This window comes from Carcharodon carcharias, chromosome 10 (assembly GCF_017639515.1).
Source record: "Carcharodon carcharias isolate sCarCar2 chromosome 10, sCarCar2.pri, whole genome shotgun sequence".
Lineage (NCBI taxonomy): Eukaryota > Metazoa > Chordata > Chondrichthyes > Lamniformes > Lamnidae > Carcharodon > Carcharodon carcharias.
Window position 1 is genome coordinate 73,901,474 of NC_054476.1, and position 24,243 is coordinate 73,925,716.

General features: G+C 43.3%; 1 protein-coding gene across 17 annotated transcripts in view; it reads right to left on the minus strand.

Annotated features, from left to right (window-relative positions):
• Positions 1 to 24,243, minus strand: part of atg13 (ATG13 autophagy related 13 homolog (S. cerevisiae)) — an 87,912-nt gene that overhangs the window by 47,190 nt on the left and 16,479 nt on the right. For 14 of the 17 annotated variants that reach the window (XM_041197006.1, XM_041197017.1, XM_041197013.1 and 11 more), the window contains 2 exons: positions 22,926 to 23,022; positions 14,314 to 14,412 (listed from right to left, as the gene is read on the minus strand). In XM_041197006.1, coding sequence (XP_041052940.1) covers positions 14,314 to 14,412; positions 22,926 to 23,022 — 196 coding nt within the window. The remainder of the gene's footprint in view (positions 1 to 14,313; positions 14,413 to 22,925; positions 23,023 to 24,243) is intronic. The other 3 variants (XM_041197016.1, XM_041197019.1, XM_041197022.1) reach the window with 1 other exon arrangement.

The following is a 24,243-nucleotide window of genomic DNA, read 5'->3' on the forward strand; positions in this document are numbered from 1 at the left end:
ACCAGGGATGGGCAACAAGGAGGATTTTCAAATTATAAATAGTTGTACTTTTAGTTGTTTGGTAGTACAGGACTTGAATATTGCTGAATAAAAAGACTTGTCTAAGCTTTCCGCCTTGCATTCATCAGGACATTTGCAGGAATACCAATATAAGGGGGAAAACTACAATTTATACTATATGTGAAGATTACTGATTGGTTGGCAAGTCACATTGCCATGGAGAATGCACCACTGATTGTGACTGACAGTTAACTGCCAAGCACTGTTTGCAATTTAAACCAGGTAACTTGACCCTGACTGGTCAAGGCACTGCCCTGAGGAATGAGTCAATGAATGACTGTCACTTATTTTGTTTAGCTGAAACATTTAGCAATGTAACTATGTGTTATTTGTGTCTGCAAAGAAGGGTCCTGTGTATTAATACATATAGTAAAGTTGTACTTTACTCATTTAGAACAGAGATGAAGCTGAGCAACAGGGTTTCTGTAAAATTAGTTGATGAATGAGCTGAACTCAATGGGATTAGATAGCTGAAAGCCCCGTTTAGCAGGTAAACTGCTTAAATGGGAAATAGCTGTTTCTGAACAAGCTGAAAAATCAATGACAGCCTTGGTATTTATTGAATACCAGGTATTCGATCCAACACTTACAATGGGGAAAGCTGGCAGGGGAACGAGAAGTAGGTAAAGGAAAGACAGCATGGAATAAATTTTATATCTAGGAGTTGCACAGCAACAACAGCCTTGACTTAAGCCTTCATTATTAGTGTGTCTAAAATTACCAGAGTGTGAAAGCCCCCTTAACAAGAAACACAAAGGACACCTTTCTCTGTACCTAATGGTGTTCAATCGAAACTGTTGTAATACATACCTTTGGAAAAGTGCAAAACTTCTTTAGTAATTTGTTGTTAATTATGAAGAGAAACAAGAATTCTGCACTTGAATGAACTATTTTTGCAGCTCAGAATCTATCAAACTTCAGCATCTCATGTCAGTGAATCATAGCTACCCCATGGAAGACTGGTATTTCCCAAATTGCAGATCATGGCCAAATCCATACAACTTCTCAAATGCAATCCAGCCATTTGTTGACGCGGATCTTAAATAACCCAGAAATGGAACAAGAAAAATGTGGAATAGTGGGTGAGTCAATAACCTGCAACTAATTTAAAAAGGTGCCTCAGCAGAGACCTGCTCCACTTTGTCCCAGCCAACAATGTCTTGGAGTGTGGGGCTGGGTTCCTACTGCAGAGAGAAAGTTTATAACTTTTGGTGGTACAAGTTAAGCTTCATGAAAATCCTTTTTTGATCTGGATATGTATCTGAAGCTACCTATTGTCATATGATTCCCACACTTAGGAATTATATCAGCTGAAAAAAATAATTCTTGACTGATCTGCAATCTTTTTGTCAGAAATTGTCAAGATTACCTCCAATAAAAGGGTGGTTCAGAGTAGAATGCAGGTTCACATTCAGGATTCTCCACTCTGAGTAACCAATCTTTAATAAGCAAACTTAAAACTTGTCCAGACCTTAGGTGGGTTATGTGTTGCTTCAAGTCCTCCATTCTGGCTGCTACTTTTTCAGGTTCCTCTGAAAATTTTAAGTTGCATGCAGAGAAGGAAAGACATTTGCCACCACTAATGCAATAGCAGTATTGGCTAATATGTTTACAAGTAATTTTTAACTTGAGGGATTGGGAAGTAATGTAGACTGGCAATAGCAGGGATGATGTATGAGTGGGACTTAGTGTAAGGTAGCATATGGTTAGCAGTTTTGGATGAATGCAGAACTGGAGGCTGGCAATGAAATAGTTGAGTTTGGAGGTGAGAAAAGAGATAGACTGAGGCAAGGGAAGAGACAGGTGATGTTAAGGAGGATGGGGGAATGGACTGTTTGTGAGAGGGGATGTAGATTACATATAGGACATTGGATAGGGGTGAAATTGGAAGAAAGGGTATGAAGTTTGTGGCACATCATAATATCATTAAAATTTTGGTCTTCCCACTGCTTTAACAGGAACAAATTGCAGCTCATTGTAATCTGACAACACATGGAACATGATCCCATGTCAGCATCTCATTTTGCCAAGGAGCAGCATGTATATGAGATTTAAAAGTAGGGGACTGGGAAAGCTCCTTGCAATTATTCTACAGGGATTGGTTCAAGGATGAGAAGAGAAACCATTGCTTCGGCTATGACAGAATAGGTAAGATGAAACTAGCTTAGAGCCCTAGATATGGTGGAGAACAGGGTAAAGACATTGGCGAAGATGGTGCGGTCAACCATGTCAAAAGCTGCAGGGGGTTGAGGAAGGTGTGGAGCGATACTTCCACAGTGACAGTCACAAAAAAGTGCCATTTACATTTTTGATAAGGAAATTTTCAGTGCTGTGGCAGGGTGAAAAAATGAAGAGATTCAAAAAAGAAGTTTTGGGAAAAATGGGAAATGATTTGGGAGACAACATGTTCAAGGGTATTGAAGTAGAAAGGTAAGTTGGAGATGAAGTGGTGATTTGAAAGGGCAAAAAAAGTCTGAGATTTTTTGAACAGGTGTTGATGATGGCTATTTTAAAAAGTGAGAGAGAATCATTTACACTGTTAGCTAGCCTGGGTATCAGGAAAATGGGTGGGCAGCAGTTTAGTGGGAATGGGGTCCATAGATTAGGAGGTGGGTCTCACATTTATAGAGAAATCAGAAAGGAACTAGAGAAATGTGGGATGAAAACAGAAAATATTGGAAAACCTCAGCAGGTCTGGCAGCATCTGTAGAGAGAGAAACAGAGTTAACATTTCTAGTCTGTATGACTCTTTTTCAGACAAGCTTCAGAACGAATTGAGAGCAAGTGATGCTCATTGAAGCCTGTACTTAACAGCTGGGTTTTTCCCCCAGTAGGGTTTTTTTTTTAGCTTTTGGACAGGGAGAGGGTCCAGAAGGGAAGAGTAGAAACTAGTTTTGTACTGAACTATTGTTTAACAATTAAAACATTCACAATGTCTTCTGCTGCCTGATTCAGTAAATGGATATCCACCTATTAAAAAGAGGGGACAGAAGAGAGGGGTTTCAAGAGACAGTTGAAAAGAAAAAAGATGCAGGAGTTATCTTTGTGTCCAGGATGATCATGGAGTGTTGACTGCTGTGGTGTAGCCAGATTGGCCGATGGATTAAGCCTGTTGGGTGGCAGATATGCTCAAGTCTGTGTCCCTTGCACTTGAAGAAGGAGTGGAACAATCAGAATGAGGAAGAGTAAGGGGTGACAAGGGAAACAAAGTAAACTTAAACAGCAAACACCACTCAGATGTTGTTGATTCCACACAAAGAAGAAAGGAAATTGAAATGCTAATCCTCTGACCCCTTTCACACATCTCCCAGTGTCTGGTCACATAGCTTCATTAGTTGAAACCAAAGAATAGGTCACCAACCTGTTCTTTCAGTTACAGAAATGTATGATTCAGGGAGACAGTAAGGAGAGAAAAACAAACTACAAATCTACCTTCCTATGGAGTCAAGAGAAATTGGCTCAAAAAGGAGCCAAAAGGTCTCCACATGTCATTATATCAGTTTAATTAATGTGCAGCTGGAAAATCAGAGTCAGTATTAATGTTGTACCCAAAATAAATAAAAACAACAGAATATTAAAAATATAAACCATTAAATTGGCTTTAAGCTGTCACAAAACACTAAAGTATCTCTTGTGCTTCTAAGGTCATTGCCAGCACAGTGCAGTATCAGCAAACAATATGACAATACAAGAATAATAAGAATAGAGTGTATACTTCATACCTGTTGATATGCTCAGCTGGACATCGATATTAGCAGTTTATGTTCTCAATTAGCAGTTTATGTTCTCAGAAACCACATATCATTCTTCAGTTGAAAGTGCATGCTTCCTAGGCTATTCTTAAATGGCAGCTAGGACAAAACTATCTTCAATCTTGAACCCACCCAGGATTACAGGTATTTCCGGGACATAAAATGTTTCTCGGACTGCTGTTCCCGTCGCATCCTGAGATCCACACTCAGCGCCGTACCCTTTTTCAAAGCTGCGCGTGCCCCCAGTTTCATTTTATTCTTCGGCTCATCCGACGCCTCAACAAGAAACTTTTTCTCTTTCTCTCAAGTGCTAAGGAACGCAAGCTCCAACAACTCATCGACACCAACGCCCATCTAGGACCCTCCACCCCTGCCTGTCCCTCCGTCCCCACCCCATCTTCCAATCCCAGCCCAAGCCGTGTATTCGCCCTGACGTTCCCCTCTCCGATGCTGAACGTTCAGTGCTCAGCAAAGGACTTAGTTTCGTACCCCTACGCCCTCACCTTAATGAATTTCGGGCTCGGCATGATGCTGAACTCTTCTTCCGCCGTCTTCGTCTCCGGGCTCACTTCTTTGGGCAGGAGTCCTCTCCCCGTTCAACGGATCCTTTCACCCACCTCCAATATTCTCCCTCCACCTGGACCCCTCCCTCTGGATTCTTACCTTCTCTTGATCTTTTCATTGAGAACTGTCGGCACGACATTAGTCGTCTCAATTTCTCTGCTCCTCTCACCCATTCTAATCTCTCTCTCTCTGAACTTACTGCACTCCATTCTCTCAGGTCCAACCCTGACATCGTCATCAAACCCGCTGACAAGGGTGGTGTTGTTGTCTGGCGCACTGACCTCTACCTCGCGGAGGCTGAGCGTCAACTCACAGACACTTCCTCCTACCTCCCCCTGGACCATGACCCCACCACTGAACATCAAGCCATTGTTTCCAGGACTGTCACTGACCTCATCTCCTCTGGGGATCTTCCTCCCACAGCTTCCAAACTGATAGTCGCCCAACCTTGGACGGCCCGCTTCTACCTCCTACCCAAAATCCACAAACAGAACTGTCCCGGTAGACCGATCGTGTCAGCTTGCTCCTGCCCCACAGAACTCATTTCTCGTTATCTCTACTCCCTTCTCTCTCCCCTTGTCCAGTCCCTTCCCACCTACATCCGTGATTCCTCTGACACCTTACGTCACATCAACAATTTCCAGTTCCCTGGCCCCAACTGCTTCCTTGTCACCATGGACATCCAATCCCTCTACACCTCCATCCCCCAACAGGATGGTCTGAGGGCCCTTAGCTTCTTCCTCGAACAGAGGCCCGAACAATCCCCATCCACCACTACTCTCCTCCGTCTGGCTGAACTTGTTCTCACACTGAACAATTTCTCCTTCAACTCCTCTCACTTCCTCCAAATAAAAGGTGTGGCTATGGGTACCCACATGGGCCCCAGCTATGCCTGTCTCTTTATGGGGTATGTGGAACATTCCTTGTTCCAGTCCTACTCCGGCCCCCTTCCACAACTCTTTCTCCGGTACATCGATGATTACTTCGGTGCTGCTTCGTGCTCTCGTCGGGACTTGGAAAAACTTATTAATTTTGCTTCCAATCTCCACCCCTCCATCATTTTCACATGGTCCATCTCTGACACTTCCCTTCCCTTCCTTGACCTCGCTGTCTCAATCTCTGGTGATAGACTGTCCACCAATATCCATTACAAGCCTACCGACTCCCACAGCTACCTTGACTACAGCTCCACACACCCCACTTCCTGTAAGGACACCATCCCATTCTCTCAGTTCCTTCGCCTCCGTCGCATCTGTTCCGATGATGCTACCTTCAAAAACAGTTCCTCTGACATGTCCTCCTTCTTCCTTAACCGAGGTTTTCCACCACGGTCATTGACAGGGCCCTCAACCGTGTCCGGCCCATCTCCTGCGCATCCGCCCTCACGCCTCCTCCTCCCTCCCAGAAACATGATAGGGTCCCCCTTGTCCTCACTTATCACCCCACCAGCCTCCGCATTCAAAGGATCATCCTCCACCATTTCCGCCAACTCCAGCATGATGCCACTACCAAACAAATCTTCCCTTGACCCCCACTGTCGGCATTCCGTAGGGATCGTTCCCTCCAGGACACCCTGGTCCACTCCTCCATCACCCCCTACTCCCCAACCCCCACCTATGGCACCACCCCATGCCCACGCAAAAGATGTAACACCTGCCCCTTCACTTCCTCTCTCCTCACCGTCCAAGGGCCCAAACACTCCTTTCAAGTGAAGCAACATTTCACTTGCATTTCCCCCAACTTAGTCTACTGCATTCGTTGCTCCCAATGCGGTCTCCTCTACATTGGAGAGACCAAACGTAAACTGGGTGACCGCTTTGCAGAACACCTGCGGTCTGTCCGCAAGAATGACCCAAACCTCCCTGTCACTTGCCATTTCAACACTCCACCCTGCTCTCTTGCCCACATGTTTGTCCTTGGCTTGCTGCATTGTTCCAGTGAAGCCCAACGCAAACTGGAGGAACAACACCTCATCCTCCGACTAGGCACTTTACAGCCCTCCGGACTGAATATTGAATTCAAAAACTTTAGGTCTTGACCTCCCTCCTCAATCACCCCCCACACCCCCCACACCCCCCGCCCCCCGCCGTTTCTTCCCCCTTCCTTTTGTTTTTTTCCAATAAATTATTTCGATTTTTCTTTTTCCCTCCTATTTCCATTATTTTTAAATATTTTAAAATCTTTTATGCTCCCCCCACCCCCACTAGAGCTATACCTCGAGTGCCCTACCATCCATTCTTAATTAGCACATTCGTTTAGATAATATCACCAACTTCGACATCTATGTGTTCTTTTGTTCTGCCGTCTGTGACATCTTTTGATGATCTGCTTCTATCACTGCTTTTGCCTACAACCACACCACCCACCTCCACTTCTCTTCCCCCACCCAACACACCTCCCCCCCGCCCCCCCCACCCCACCACCTTAAACCAGTTTATATTTCAACCCTTCCTGGGATTCGCCTAGTTCTGTCGAAGGGTCATGAGGACTCGAAACGTCAACTCTTTTCTTCTCCGCCGATGCTGCCAGACCTGCTGAGTTTTTCCAGGTAATTTTGTTTTTGTTTTGGATTTCCAGCATCCGCAGTTTTTTGTTTTTATTTTAATCTTCCCCGTAGGGATGCACCCTTCCTTAAATGACAGCCCCCTTCCATTCCAACAGCTGTACTGAGACAGACAACTGAATATATCTGGGATCACTGGCTATATTCCTTGTCTCAATTTGCTGAAGTAGCACCCATCATTCCACTGAACTACTTGGGCCATTTTTTCCCCATTGTACCATATTAGGCAGGTTTCCTTTTGCATTTGCCACAATAACTTCTAACAATTGAAAGTGAGGGTTGTCAATGAAAATCCTCACTGAAAAACAGTAGATATTTCAACCTATCCAACATATTGATCTGGTGACATGATTTTGGTGTAAGCATGTATTCTGCATACTGCTGCCATTCACAGTTTAAAAACTCAAGGACACAAAAATATGGTCTTGAACCTGCTCTACCATTCAATATAATCATGGCTGATCTAGGGTCTCAACTCTACTTTCCTGGCTGCTCCCCACATTCCTTGAGTCTCTGAGACCAAAAATGTATATCTCAGCCTTACATATATTCAACAATGGAGCATCCACAAGCTTCTGGGGCAGAGAATTCTGAGGATTCACTACATTCTAAATGAAGAAATGCCTCCTTAGTCCTCTTAGCTCTAAATGATTGGCTCCTTGTTCTGAAACTGCACCCAGTGTTCTCCAATCCCCAGCCAGGGGAAACAATCACTCAGTGTCTACCCTATCAAGCCCCTTCAGAATCTTATTTATTTCCATGAGATCACCCCTCATTCTTCTAATCTCCACAGAACATAGACACAATTTACTCAGCCTCTCACCCAAGCTCTCTCATCCAAGCTAGTGAACCTAAATTGTCACAATGCTATCAGTTACTTTCCCTCGATAGTAAAGATGCAAAATTACTCTTTCCTAACATTGTTAAAAGTAATAGCAAGCCTTCACAGTTATTCATTATTTTCAGTTTTAGTTCATGTTGATTCACTTGGTTTTCAAAATGATGCACAAAGAAAATTCTAAATTCCAAAATTTCTGAGGAGGGGCATTTTTTTTTTCTTTTGTGAGATGTGGGTGTCACTGGCAAGGCCAGCATTTGTTGTCCACCCCTAACTGCCCCTGAGAAGGGGTGGAGAGCTTGAACTGCTGCAGTCCATCAGATGCAGGTACATCCACAGTGTTTTTAGAAATGAGTTCTAAGATTTTGATCCAGCAACAGTGAAGGTACGGCAATTATAGTTCCAAGTCAAGATGGCGTGTGGCTTGGAGGGGAACTTGCAGGTGGTGGTGTTCCTGTGCATCTGCTGCCCTTGTCCTTTTAGGTGATAGAGGTTGTGGGTTTGGAAGGTGGTGGCGAAGGAGCCTTGGTGAGTTACTGCAGTGCATTTTGTAGATGGTACAGATTAGTGCCCATATGCATCTGTGGTGAAGGGAGTGAATGCTGAATTTGGTGGATTGGTGCCAATCAAACAAGCTGCTTTGCCCTGGATGGTGTTGAGATTCTCGAGTATTATTGGAGCATCACTCATCCGGGCATCATACTCCTGATTTGTGCCTTGTAGTTAGTGGACAGGATTTGAGGAGTCAGGAGGCGAGTTCTCACTGCAGAATTCCCAGCATCTGCCCTGCTCTTGTAGCCACATTATTTAAATGGACAGTCCAGTTCAGTTGCTGGTCAATGGTAACCTCAAGATGTTGATTGTGAGAGTTTCAGCGATGGTAATGGCATTGAATATCATGGAGAGATAGTTAGATTTTTTGTTGGGGGCAGTGATTGTCTGGCACTCGTGTGGTATGATCGTTGCTTAAGTGTGAATGTTGCCCAGGACACGGACTGCTTCATCATCTGACGAACTGTGAATGGTGTGAAACGTTGTGCAATCATCAGCGAAAATCCCCACTTCTGGCCTCATGATTAAGGGAAGGTCATTGATGAAGCAACTGAAGAAGGCTGGGCCTAGGACACTACTCTGAGGAACTCCTGCAACGTTGTCCTGGGGCTGAGATGATTGGCCTCCAACAACCAAAGCCATCTTACTTTGTGCTAGGTATGGCTGCAACCAGTGGAGAATTTTCCCCTGATTCCCACTGACTTTAGTTTTGCTAGGGCTCCTTGATCAAATGCTACCCTGACGTCAAGGGCAGTCACTCTCACCTCGCCTCTTGAGTCCAGCCCTTTTGTCCATGTTTGGATTGTATTAAGACAGAGATGGGGAGAAAATTTTCCTCAGAGGGTCACTGCTCTGTGGAATTCTCTTCTCCAGAGAACAGTGGGGATAGGGTCATTGAATATTTTTAAGGCTACGTTAGATTCTTGATTGACAAGGGAGTCAAAGGATATGGGGAGTTAGGCAGGGAAGTAGAGTTGAGACCACATCAGATCAGCCATGACCTTATCAAATGGCGGAGCAGTCTTGAGGGGCCGAATGACTTCTGCTCTTCTTTGTATATTTGTATATTTCTTCATATCATGTGGACTGAATCGAACTGGCTAAAGAATGGCATCTGTGATGCTGGGGTCCTCAGGAGGGAATGGAAATGGATCAATCATTTGGCACTTCTGGCTGATGATGGTTGCAAATGCTTCAGCCTCGTCTTGGCTATTGATGTGCTGGGCTCTTCCATTAAAGAGGATGGAAGTATTTGTGGAGCCTCCTCCTCCAGTGAGTTGTTTAATTGTCCACCACCATTCACAACTGGAAGTGGCAAGATAGAGCTTTGACCTGATCCGTTGGTTGTGGTATCGCCTAGCTATGTCTATTGCATGCTGCTCCTGCTGTGTGGCATGTAAGTAGTCCTGTGTTGTAGCTTCACCAGGTTGACACCTCATTTTTAGGTATGCCTGATTCTGCTCCTGGCATGCTGCCCTGCAGTCTTTTTTGAACCAAGGTGAATCCCTTGATTTGATGGCAATGGTGGAGTGAGGGATATACTGGGCCATGACATTACAGAATGTGGCTGAATACAATTCTGATGTTGCTGATGGCTGAAGTCCCATCTATAGTCACAGCTTTTATGACCTGGAACCTCTGTTCCACAGGACATGCGTGATATCAAAATCATCACATTATACAAAAAAAGGCGATACAGACTGCAACAATTACAGGGGCATCTCACACCCTAGCATCACAGTGAAGGCCTTTGTCTAGGGTCATACTTAAAAGACTCCAGCCACTTGCAGATGAAGTGCAACCAGAAGCAAAGTGCGGTTTCCATACCGGCAGATCTACCGTGAACATCATCTTCTCCAAAGCCAGCTACAAGAGCAGGGAATGTAGTATAGCTCTTCACCTTACTTTTGTAGATCTTACTTTGGCACTTGACACCATCAGCAGAGCAGGGCTTGACATGTTTTTGGGGAAAAACTGACTGTATGCCATAGCCCCTCAGTCTCATCCGCTCCTTCTATGACAATGTGCGCTGCATTGTACACTTTGATGGCTCCACTTCCAATAGCTTTGGAATTAAAAAAGGCCATGTCCCCTACTCCCCTCTCTGCTTTGGTATCTTCTTCACCATATTTCTGATCTTTGCCTTCCCTGCAGGTATGGGAGGAGTCTACTTGCACAGTAGGTCAGAAGGCAAGCTCTACCATCTATCAAAACTGGAAGTGAAGACAAAAACACATTGCGTCCTGATCAGGGAATTCCTCCACATTGACGATACTCCACTAGTCACCTACACGGCAACTCAGCTACAATGACTCATGGACTGTATTTCTCATGCCTGTAACTTGTTCTCCCAGTCTCCCTGGTAAAAGAAGCAAAAGCAATATCAGAAAAAACTTGTTCACGCCGAGAGTGATTAAGGTCTGGAATGCACTGCCTGATAGTGTGGTGGAAGCAGGTTCCATTGAAACACTCAAAAGGGAATGAGGCTGATATAGGAAAAGGAAACATGTGCAGGTTTACAGGGAGAAGGTGGGAGAGTAGCACTGAAAGAACTGCTCATTTGGAGAGCTGGTGCAGACACAATGGGTTGAATGGCCATCTTCTGTGCTGTAACAATTCCATGATAAGAAAACTGTGGTCATGGAACAAGATATTGCACTTCTGGCCCTGATCACACCTAAATTATACCCCACCAGAGTTGTTTAGCAAACTCTGCTACCTTGGTCCACAGTGACAATCTGCTCCTTGATGCAGAGATCAATACACACATAAGCAGTTACACCTTTAACCGACTTGAAAAATGCATACAGAATAACACCAAGCTGACCTTTTGGACCAAACTGATGGTTTATAAGGCCTGTGTTAACAGCATCTTGCTGTATGGTTGTGAAACATGAGCAAATTACAGCTGCCAAGAAAAAAAAGCTCAATAACTTCCATCTTCACTGTCTGTGGCACATTATGGACATAGGCCAGGTGAACAAAATCACAAATGCGGCAGTTCTCTCAAAGTCAGTTGGTACTAATCAAATAGAGGTGGCTTCAGTGGATTAGAAGGAGATCTTGCAGCGCAGTGGTAGCAACCTTACCTCTGGGCGAGAAGCTCTGGGTTCAGGTCCCACACCAGGACTTGTTGGCCGTGGAAGGAGCATTCATGACATGGTTCAATGGGCTAATAATTAGTCTGGGAATACTTCCACACTTCCCCACAATTCCTCAAAGGGATAAACATGTGTGTGATGATATGCTAACAAGAAAAAGTGCAAGCGGGAATGTCCACAGGATGAAAGATGGTCGCATACCCAAGGACCTCTGTATGGCGAGGTACACAGAGCAAAATGACCAGTGGGCACCGAAGGCCCCATTTCAAGGATACTTGCAAGCATGACATGAAGGCCCTAAACATTAATTATCTCACCTGGGAGTCACCAGCTGGTGAAAGAGTGAAATGACGACACTTCCTGTGGGCTGGCATACACTACACGACAACTAGTGGCTACAGCAGCTTGGCAACAGGCGCCAATGACAAAGACAATCCACCATGTTACTTGGCTTTTTTATTTGCAGCGCTTGTGGCAGGACTGGCCTCTAAAGGCTTTCAAAGCCATCAGCAAAGGTGCATCAAATGAAGACACCCCACCTAAATGGATTGCTTGCTGCATATCCATCATCTCTTGTTGGAATCCTTCCAATTACAAAAGGTGGCCCACAGCACCCCATGGATGGCCAGTTTTGAGTTGCTTGTCTGTTCTGAATCCCATTTAGCAAGGTGGCAGTGCTGCGCAACACGATGGAGGGAATCTCAGTGTGAAGAGAGGACTTAATCTTCACCAGGACTGCACAGTGATCCCTCCTACCTCTCCTGTCATGAACAGATGCATCTGCGAAAGGTGGACTGATGAGGACAATGTGTAATAGGTTTTGCCCTCTTGTTGGTCCCCTCATCACTTGCTGCAAATGTGTTCTTCAGGACTCGGCCAGCTCAGTCAGTAGTGGTGTTACCGAAACACTTTTGGTGATGGACATTGAAGTCCTCCAACCCAAAGTACATTCTGTGTCCTTGCCAATAAGTACTTCTTTCAAGTGGTGCTCAACATGGAGGAGTACTGATTCATCAGCTAAGGGAGTGTGGTAGTTGGTAATAAGTAGGAGGTTTCCTTGCCCATATTTGAGCTGATGCCATGAGACTTCATGTTGTCCGGAGTTAATATTGAAGACGCCCAGGGCAACTCCCTCTTAATCATATACCACTGCTGCCACCTCTGGTGGGTCTGTCCTACTCAACTGCAGGACAGAATGATGATGGAGCCTGGGACAACTCTTTCAATTTTGGCACAAGCCCCCAGATGTTAGTGAGGATAACTTTGCAGGGCTGGGCATGCTGTTTTCGTTTCTGGTGCCTAGGTTAATACCAGGTGGTCTGTAAAGTTTTATTCCTTCTTGTATTTTCTGTAGCAATTTGGTATAACTGAGTGGCTTGCTAGGCAATTTCAGATGGCAGTTAAGAGTCAACCACATTGCTGTGGATCTGGCGTCACATGCAGACCAGCAGATTTCCCTCTCTAAAGGACATTTGTGAACCAGACGGAGTTTTTAATGATGATAATTTCATGGCGCCATTACTTAGAAATTAGATTTTTTTTTAATTGATGAATTCATTAATTAATTGAATTTAAAGTGTACCAGCTGCTGTGATTAGATTTGAACTCAGTCCCCAGGTCATCAGCATGTGGACCTCAGAATTACAATTCTAGTACCACCACACCATCGTCACCCCCATCTTCATTGTTCAGTGGGATGGGAGTCAGCTCTGATCTAGCCTCAAACCTAGGATTTGAAACTAATTTGTATGAAAACTGTGGCCTCTTAGGCCATTTCTGTGTTTTCCCTGCAGGGGTCAGGATTTCACACTAGCACCTTGCTGTTCCATCGAGGCTTGTAGCAGGCAAGGAAGTGCAGGTTGCTTTGTTAAAAGAAGTTCAAAACACTATTTTTCTAGTTTTGATTTTGATGTTGTCATTTCTATTGCCTGTGTAGAAATTAACATTTTGAGCCTTACTGTTGTTATCACAGCTTACAAGTAGCCAGCATGATGCAGGAGAAATTCGTATTTGGGATAAAGACATTGGGACTGGAGAGATTCCTGGCAAGCAGTACCATCCCATCTATTTCACATTTTTCTCTGACAATGGCAGTAGGCAGGTACACAATGTGCTTGTCCCAATTGGAGTAAAGTTTCTATGTTCAAAGCATTCAGGCCCAGTGAACTAGGGCCCACTCCAAACTCTGGCCCACCCACCCAGCTTAAATCACTTCAGGGCTTTCTAATTACAAAGTTGACAAATTAAATTTTGATAATTCTAAAATGATGGCACGGAATAACTAGTATATTTTCTTTGTTTTACTATTTAGTGCTATCATGTCTTGCAAGTTCTTTATTCTTCTACACATTTACACACCAGTGCTTTAGAGTTTGCAGTACTGTAATGTAGTGGTCTATATGGATTAGCAGCGCACTTAGAATTTTGGTCCAACACGAAAAGAATAAATAAACATTAACTGGTGTATTTTACCTAAAATTGAACAACAAGGGAATAATCAAACAAAAAAAGAGTATGAAGATGAAATGAAAATGAAAACAAAAAATGTCAAGAAAAGCAAGGGCAGTCTTTATTCTGCTTTTTGAAACGATGTTAAATTGCAAGTTGGGAAATTAAATATTTTTCCATATTTTGAACCCAGTGCCAAGTTTAGCATAAATGTGAACCAGAGTAAAGCACCCTCTACACTGTCTCATCCATAAAAGTCAGAAGCGTGTCTCCAATTCAACTAAGACAAAGCAATTCTTCACACCATCTTAGCCTAAATTATGTTTCAGAATGGAGCCAAATGGTAACTTGAATAAGCAACTGAACCTAATATCTTGATTTCACGTTCAGCTAACAATGTGTTCTTTATACTTATAGCTATTGTTGATGTCCCACCTGTAGTTACATGGGTGTAATGGTGAAGATCCACTATAGGGACGATCTACAAAGTGGTCTATGATAATCCCCATGATTGGCTGGGTCCGCTCCAGCTGCCTGTGAAATAATTCAAAGTAAAAATTATAACTTAAAAGAGTTCCTATAAATGAGAACCATATATGTCCCAGTCATGGAAAACATTAGGCAGCGGGATGAAGGACTAACCAAGTAAAAAAAAAGTCCATTTTTTTCAAAATGATATCTAGTCAACGTAAAAAAAAACACACACGAAAAAGAATAAGCAGAGGTATTCTGCTAAATAGGGTCAAAGTCATATGAATGTTTATTCATTAATAAATTATTGCAAGAAGCTTCTCAAGCCAATTGTCATTGAATCACAAGACACTATGGCATCGCAGATAAAATGAGAGATCAATGTATGTCTTTCACATTAAAAATAGAACACAGCTAATGACAGATGATAAAAATTGAAACAGACCTGACTGAGAGTGATGTGTTTCTGAAGGCCAGAACAAATTGTACCTGTTTAAGTACAATGAGGGAGAAAGAGTCCATGTCCCTTCTCACAGTGGTGTTTTGTGTCAGAAAATGTATTTCAGGTTTATTGGTATTGTGGAGGTTATTTATCCCTATATAGATTCTATTAACTCCCTCCCATATAGTAATTACAAATGAATCATTAGATAAGGGGGTTCTAGCAATGCATGACCAGTAAGAGGCATTGAATTTAGACACAAAAAAGTTTGTTTTCTGTTCTTCTTTCATCGAAACCACTGAATGTCATGGCACTGAGCAGAGGATGTGACATCTTCCTGCCACAGATGGATAGCAGAGGAAGAATAATGGAGGGAGTGTCATCCTTTATGGATCATGGAATGGAATTCATCTTCTTACAATTTATTATGGGAAGTACACATCACTAGCAATCCGTCATTTATTGCCCATCCTTAATCGTCACTGGGAAGTTAATAGTAAGCTGCCTTCTTGAACTACTGCTGTCTAAGTGATAAAGGTATTCCCACATTACTATTAGGTAGGGAGTTCCAGGTTTTTGACCCAACGATGATGAAGAAATGTGATATACTTCCAAGTTAGGGTGGCATATACCTCAGAGGGGAATTTGGTGTTCCCAGCCACCTGCTCTTCTCCACCTTCGCGTTAAAGGTCATGGATTTGAAAGGTGCTGTCAAAGATATCTTGATGAGTTGCAGCAGTGTCGCTTCCAGATGGTATACACTACAGCATATTGTGCTGGTGGTGGAAAGGGTGAATGTTTAAGATGGTTTATGAGCTGCCAATTAAGTGAGTTGCTTTGCCCTGGTTGTTGTCAAGGTTCTTGAGTGCTGTTGGAGCTGCATGCAAGCAGGAAATATTCCCTGACTTGTGCCTTAGAGATGTTGGAAAGGCTTTGGGTAGTCAACTGGGTCACTTGCCTCTGATGTGCTGTTGTGCTTACAGTATTTATGTAGCTGGCCCAGATAATTTTTTTGGTGAGTGGTGGATCCCAGGATGTTGATGGGAGATTTGGCAATGGTGATCATAAAACCAAAAAAAAGTGGAATAGGCTATTCAGGCCATCGAGCCTGCTCGCCCATTCAATAAGATTATGGGTGATCTGAATGTAGGATATAGAGCGGCAGTAATTGGTTGCAATAAAAACAGAAAATGCTGGAAATACTTAGCATGTCTGGCAGAAATGTGGAGAGAGAAATAGGGTTAACATTTCAAGTCTGTCAGGCCTGCTGAATATTTCCAGTATTTTCCTTTTTTATTTCAAATTTCTAGCATCTGCAGTTTTTGCTTTAGTATTAGTATCTGGCTGGATTGGATTAGTTCTGCTTTTCATAGATTTACAAGAGTATTTTTTAAAAATAAAATCAGTCTTCTGCTCCACAAGATTAGATTATAGCCTGGAATTTACTTTACATTTATAATATGCAGTCTCAGTTTACAGCCCAGGAGTCTCGTAATTCAACCAGTCACGTCCATGTCGGCTTTGTCAGTGTCCCAAAATTAATCCAAGCATCCCACTCACTCCATATGCCCTACACATCTTTCTGCTTCAAATATTTATAACATTTTCCTTTAAAAGATACAATAGTCACTGTCTGAACCACTTGCTGTGGCAAAGTATTCCATACTTGAAAAAAAACCATGGAAATAAATTTCTCTTAATCTCTGTCCTCACTCTCAATTTAAATCTATGACCTATTTTCACCAATTCTCCAACTAAATAACAAAATTGTTCTCTATGCAATGTATCAAACGCTTTTATCACTTTCATTTTGGATCTGATATTAAATCTATCTTCTCTGCTTCCTGTACTGTTAAAATTATTTGTCTTAATGTTTAGCCAGCAGACTAGTTTCCACAGTAATTAAAAAAGTTAACTAGTATATAAAAGAGCAACCAAGCATCTCATACCATTATGACAAAATAGTTCCTGTGCGGCAAAGATACTAGTATTGAAACTACTTTTCTATGCATATTTCTACAGCTTCAAGCAATGGACAACAGATCCATAAAGGTAATCAATTATCATAGCCAATCGTTGTCAAGAACTATAAGCAAAGATGTTTTACATCCAAAGTTGATGGACTCTGGCATAGTCAACAATGAGAAACATCTTTTCTGTCCAAAGTTCTATAGCTGGTACAATTTAGAGCCCTTGGTGACTAACAGCTCGATGGGTCAAATCTCTGACTTCAAAATCTTAAGAAGAGGCAGGCATTCTTTCTCAAACGCAGAAATGGATAAGTGTGCCCAAGCAAACTAATAGAAATACAGAAGTTTGGGTATGGCTAGCTTTAACTGAACTTGTGCCAAGAGCATTAGTAGGCATGCACCTTTGTTATTTTTATGGAATGAAAACTACTGGAAACTCAAAATTTCAGTGAAAAACATTCTACTTATTTACATATTTCATGTAAAATACACCAGTCTGCTGAATAATACTCCTGCTTTGTCTCAATAGAGTGATTTTTAGTCCACCTTCCACAGAAAGAGAATTCATGGGGGTAATTTAATCCCTTGCCCGACTTCCCAGTATGGATAGGAGTTTCAAAAGAATTGTTCAAATTTCAAAAGAAAATTAGAAACCTCACCCAAACCCACCTCTACCCCCATCCAATGCCAGTTTTAAGAGGCAGGTTAGGTTTGAATAACTAACCTGCTCTCTAGAGGTGGGCCTGGAATTTAATTATTTTGATCAGGCAGCATCGCTCAAAGTTTTAATTTTATGTCCACGGGCTGGGTTCCCCATGGCTTAGGAAACCAGGCAGCCAGCCGAAGGAGGTTAGAACGGCCAGGATCCTGCACTCCTTGTGGGCTAGAAGGACTAGGACCACTTCCCTCCAGTACCCTAAAGTAATGCATTTGACCTGCCCAAAACCTCCACCTTACCAATCTTCCCGAGGTCTTTATGATTTATTCGTCTCTCCTACCCTTCTCTCTACTCATTGGTTGTGACTTGTTGTCACAGGCTTCCTGGACGGTAGGTAGCCAGCCAGTCCCTCAATCTGGCTGGTTGCAAGATGGGAAATGGCAAGCAAAATTTGTAATGAAGTTCTATTGTTAGATTTACCATGTCCCCTTGACTACCTGCAATTTGTGTTTCTGGCAGCTTTACTGCTCCTGCCTTGCCTCCCTGTAAATTTCAGGGCTTATGGTGTCAGCACACGCAACAGTATAGCAGCCAGTATACATATTAACAGTTCCCTGTTATAATCCTTGAGTCACATTATTACTTAACTAGTGGACAGTACAAGGTACACTCTGACTGCAATAAACACAAGGTCTGCTAATGGAATAATCAGTGATACTGAACCTAAGAGATAAACTAGCATAAAAATTAAAATATTGCCCTGTAAGAATATCACAGAAGCCAAGTCAGCCTAAAGAGCTGAATGGTCTTTATTTGTTATTATAATTTCTTGCAATTAAGTAAAACATTCAAGGGTTGGTTCATGAAAAATCCTAAAATGGAATTAAAGGCAACTGCAATGGCAGAATACCACATGGGCATAGCTCATATGTCCTTGTGTAGTGTGCAGAATAAGTTAATACAGAGCCAGAATTCCAAAGCATTAATAATGGTGACCAATGCATTTCAAGGTATGATATATTTCCATTGGCTTAATACTTGAAACAATGGAACACTAGATTATAAAATTACTGGAGAGGCGGCTAGGAAGGAGGTACTTTTTGTACAAGTTGTTACACTCATTCCAAAGGATATTTTCAAAACTTTTCAATAATTTCCTGCGAGAAGGCAATAAGATGCATAGTATTCTAATATTAGAACTTAAAAAGAATGGATTGACAAAAAAGATTCCAATCCTTTGTACAATCCTCCAAATCACCCCATAAGATATTAAATTTAGTTTACCCTCAAGACATTTATGCTTGTCAGTTTTTGCCAGAATCTCTCAGGAAATATATTTGGATGATAAATTCACAACTGGAAATGGCTAGGGTAATATTTCATACCTCCACTGACAGTAATATAGCTTTTGTTTTCGTGCAGGAGAAGCTGGCTCAAAGCAATAGGGAGAGGTCCTAGACCGGGGGCTGGAGTGGCCCACATTAAGACCCTCACTCGCTTTGAGGATGTGCCATCGCGCTGACTGGTGAGGACGTGGACCGTGCCCTGGGCGACAGTGAGGCTGGCGGCGACACAACCACACGAAGATCCGATGCCACATCATCCCTCTCTCAAAGCAAATATGAGTGCTCTCTCTCATGCATTTGGCTCTGCTGCCATTCACTAATTATCTCTACTTTGGTTCACAGGGAGCTCTGCCAGGCAACTGATACCCTCAGCCAGCCAGCCCTTCAGCTCCATCCATGTCCTCACTTCCAACCAAGAGGACACCACCTCCATTGAAGAGCTGGAAATAAGCAGACTGGAAAACCCACCAAAGAGCTTATCCACATCCTCTACCAGCGCAGAGTGGGACCTAGTTCTGGAGCAGGCTCGGGTTCACAATCTGGTGGTAACCACATAGGCACATGTCCACAGCAGCAAGAGGCAAGTTCAGTCGAGCTCCCTAGCACTCGGAGGACTGCTGGGGAAGAGGTGTCAGTGAGGTCTGAGTCAGGTGACGAGCCTCTGGATTCGGTCTCCCAGCTTATCATGGAGACTCAGCAGGAGGCGGGAGAACATCATGCAGAGCTGTTGGGAGCCCTCAGAGTAGCACTCAGTAGCAAGTCAGAGGAGTCCGTCCGCCTACTCCCGGATGAAGTGTGTGCGTATGGAGGTCTCCATGGGAAGGATGGTGGATGTCATGGAAAGCCTGGTCCAGCAGAATGTGGAGATGTGAACAGACCTGCACTCCATCATGGCAGACATGGGTGAGTTCCTGCAGTGGCAATGTAAAAAGAAAATTGGGGCATCTTGACGTCCCTCCAGGTGCTCCTTCCCTTTAAGGAGTCAAGCCGGGGCCATCAGGCATCTGAAGGGAGGAGGAGCGGCAGCTGGAAACTCCTGGATCATCCAACTCAGGAATATCAGGGGCTCACTCTCTTCTAGTCCCCTTTGCCTGTGAGCCCCTCAACTTCGTCCTTTGTCACTGCAGAGGGAGTGGTTGGCCTACAGCAGGACAGCCAAAGCAAGCAGGGGCCCCGTAGGCCTTCGGTCTCCAGAGGTCCCACACCAAAGCCATCAGAGGGAACAGGGCCAACCGTTGCACAGGCTGTCCCCACCCCTGCTGTGGATCTCAGGGTAGCTCCTAGAAGTGTAATGTCTAGAAAAGTCAAGAAAGTCTGATCACAGTTGAACACATTTTGTCACTTTATAATCTGAAAATGTATTAACTTTCACTGAGTAATGTGCATGCGGATCTTTCCCCCAATTACACTCATCTCAATGTCCTGAGCATTTTCAATGCTGCTTGCTGGGGTTCGCTTTCAGTTATCCATCTGAGCTGACCTGCATCTCCGCCCACCCATTGATCACACTCCCCTGCAGCACCTGTTCTTGCCACCACGAATCTTGTTTCACTTTCAGATTAGCAAGCATGCTACTAGTATGGTATGTTTTCAGCTCCCCTGTCCTTTTCCCTCCCCCAGTCACCCATGTCCTTTTCCCCCATCACTGTCAACCCCCCTGGCATCACCTTCCACCACCACTTACCAGCCACAACCCTTTTCCTTCGGGGATATCCAGGTGTATGTGCAAGCTGCCCACCTTCCGGGAAATCCCACCCCCATTCACATTAACCTCCCTGGCCTCCTCCTTCCCACCCCCAGGGTCTGTGTTTGCCTCTGAGTCCCCGCCAACCACCTTCACCACCGCTTCTACCAATGCTGTTGCATCCTCACCCTGACATCTTACCGTCTCACTCTGCCTTCTGTCATTCTCAACATCCTTCTACCAAACCCACCCTCAGTTCAATCCCCAGGAGGCAGTCATCCACTTCACAGACCACTCCCTTTCACATGGACATTCCCCCGCACCTCCCACCGGACTCCTTCCCTTACACCTTCCTCCCCAGTTGCCATATTCTCCCCAGTACTCCCTCCCCCCTCCAACACCTTAATTTGCCCCCTCCCAACCTCACCCCCACCTACACCTTCGTTCCTCCTCTCCCACTCACAGTTGGGCCTTCCTCTCCACCCCCTAAACGATCATCTGTGACAGGCCATGGCCAAGACAATGATGTCCCAAAGCAGGCCCTCAACTGGTGATTTTCCTTCTTCTGTGAGCTGCTTTGCGGTGGAGCCATGCCCATTAGAATCTACCTAGAATCAACCATCTTGCAGGGTACCGTTGCCATTGGGCTACAGCATCTTCTGCTCCTCGGATACCTGCGATATGAGCAAGGTCCCAATGGTAAGTCCTGACTTCTGCACGTCACACTTGTCAAGGCATGCTGTGCACCGGTGTATTTTCCTGCTGAAGTGGACGAGATGATTCTGGCGATCTGGGCTTATAATGATATGCAGATGTATTATAATGAAGTTCCCGAGGTCCGACGGCATGAAACTGATTTTTGGCCTTCCTGCCATATTGTCCGCTCATGACCGCCATGATGCCAGTGGGCACATAAAGTTCTGTCCTATGCCCGTTGCAGCCTCCTTATGCTCTCTCCACAACTTACTTGCTTACCTTTGTGTCATCAACAAATTTAGTAACCAAACCTTTGGTCCCTTCATCCAAGTAATTTATACAAATTGTAAAAAGTTGAGGCTCCAGCAGTGATGCTTGTGGCACATCATTTGCTATATCCTGCCAACAAGAAAAGACCTATTTATGCCTACCCTCTGTTTCCTGTTAGCTAGCGAATCTCTGATCCATGCCACGATGTTACCCCCTACACCATGAGCTTTTATTTTCTGCAATAACCTTTGAATGTGGCACTTTTTCAAATATTTGGTATGCTTTTAAACACCTCAATTGGTTATGTACCTATGACTTGCTGATTACGTAGCTATGGCATACAACTTCTTGTGTGAAGAAGTTTTTTTTGGATTAAGTAATTTAGTTCTAATATGATGAGGTTCTCTCATCACGATTCCTACCATAGAGAGAATGATCTGATTTACACCGTCAATTCCCTTCATTATTTAAACACCCAAAACAGATAATCTCTTAACCTCCTCACCTACAGAGGATACAAACCATTTACTCAGTCTCTCATCATAACTCAGTCACTTTATCTCAGGTAATACCTGAGCTCATGCTCATTCCCTCCAAATCACTTGCTATATCAACAACACTTATTTGTTGTCCTTCTTGCTGAATTAAATTTCACTAATGAATTAAGCTGAGAGCAAAACAATACTGCAAATTTTTCCAACAGTATAACTTACTTTCTGAAAAGAGAAGTGCTTCTAACCTGTATCCAAAATCCAACTTTAATGACCAAGAGATTGCAGAACTAGCCAGGTCCTTAAATTCACACACACGCTTTTAAAAAGCAATATTTTTAATGCAATAAAATGTTGAGATTTCTCAGAACATTTATTCTGTGTCAGGTCATAAAAATCTCTTATACTTCAAGTTTGTGCAGCCTTTAAATATTATTTTGAAACTGTTCTGTTACATAAATCATACAAATATTTGCTTAAGGATTGGGAATATTTTCTTCTAGGCCCAACTCTTGCATCTTGCATTGAAGGTGCAGACTATCGTTGAGGTAAAATGCCACAGAGGCAGACAGCCCTCCAGTATCTCACCTCGGCAACCATTGTTCCTGAATGCAGTTGAACAGTGAGCACTGGTGTTCTATGTAGCCGCATAGGACACTACATCAGAGCAAACTGCTGTCACTGCCTCACATGTACATATATGCATTTCCAGCAGGAGTCACCAGGAACAACAACACTGGCTGATCATTATCATGTAAACCAATCGTAGCATCCTAATGGTTAGACTGCAGATTTCCTTCATTGGGAAAGTTAAATATTCAGCTAAAAAAAAAATCTGCTCCACAGAATTATAACCTCAAGTTATCTGAAAATGAGCATCAGACAATCAATCGTTCAACCTTTCATGAACCTCAACCCCCAAAATTTAGGAATTGTGAAACCAAATTCAAATAGATTTAGCCTAACCATGCTCACTGTAGCTCTGCCAGTACAAAGTTCAAGACAATACCACACTTTACCTGCCAGACATGAAAGCCAGGTTAGTTCGGTATGCACATGACAGCGTGATAGTACCAACGGGGGTTCCAACCATTCCAACCCGTACAGTCTGAAAACCTGAGAAAGATAAAGGGAAATAGAAAAGGTTGCAAGGTTAATGTTGTATTATAATTCAAGGTTTGTCAGAACTGGGAGTATTTCAAGCTCTAACAGTTTTTTGGTAAGGCAGGAAAAGGGAGGAGGTTGTTTGGGGGGGGTGCGAAGGGAAGAATAAAAGGGAAGGTCTTTGATAGAGTGGAAGGCAGGAGAGATTAAAATTACAGAAGGGTTGGTGGTGCACAGCAAAAAGAGATGGCAATGGAACAAGAAACAAAAGTCGTGTCTACAGGGGAGGTGTAAATGTGCCAAGAATAATCATTTAAAAGTTAAAAAAAAAAAGGAGCCCAGAGGTTATGATTTGAAACTGTTGAACTCAATGCCAAGTGCAGAAACTGTAAAGTGCCTAATTGAAAGATAAGATGCTGTTCCTCAAGTTTACACTGAGCTTCATTGGAACAGTATAGGAGGCCAAGGACAGCAAGGTCAGAATGGGAGTAGAGAATTAAAATGACAGGTGACTGGAAGCATGGGTTTCCATCTACAGACTAAGTGGAGGTTCCGCAAAGTGGTCATTTAGCCCATGTTTGGTCTCCCCAGGGGGCATCATCCTGAGCAGCAAATAAAATACAGTAAGGTATTGAATGTACAAGCAAATCACCTTTTTACCTTAAATGAATGTTTGGGGCCTTGGACGGAGAGAAGGGAGGAGGTAAAAGGGCAAGTTCTGCATCTATTGCACTTGCATGGGAAGGTATTCTGGTAAGGGAATGAATGATGTTGCACGTTGCTTCCTCATCATGAAAGCAACTATTCTGGATTCTCTCCCTTGGAATACCTGTTACAAGTTTAAGTACAGTGAACTACTGACAATTTTTAAAACTTTGATTATGTAAAATATATATCAAGATGCACTTTAACAATTATGAAATGCTGAAATGTGATAAATCAAAGCATATTGAGACAATGTTAATAAAAGAGTAGCTCCGCTAGGTAGAATATGTTGCACAGATGCATAACCATCTGTTCCCAAGCAGATCCTGTATAGGCATTTAGGTTTTTGCCAGCTGGGCAAAGAATGTTTAAGAATGTATTGAAGTGCAACCTTAACATTTGTAGTACTAACAAACAATTGATGTTTCCATTAACTTTTGCATTTTCCCAATTACACCTCCTCTGGACCAAATTTTTGTTTCTTTACTTATCTCATAATCCATCCCCTTCTGCTGCAATATGATTCCT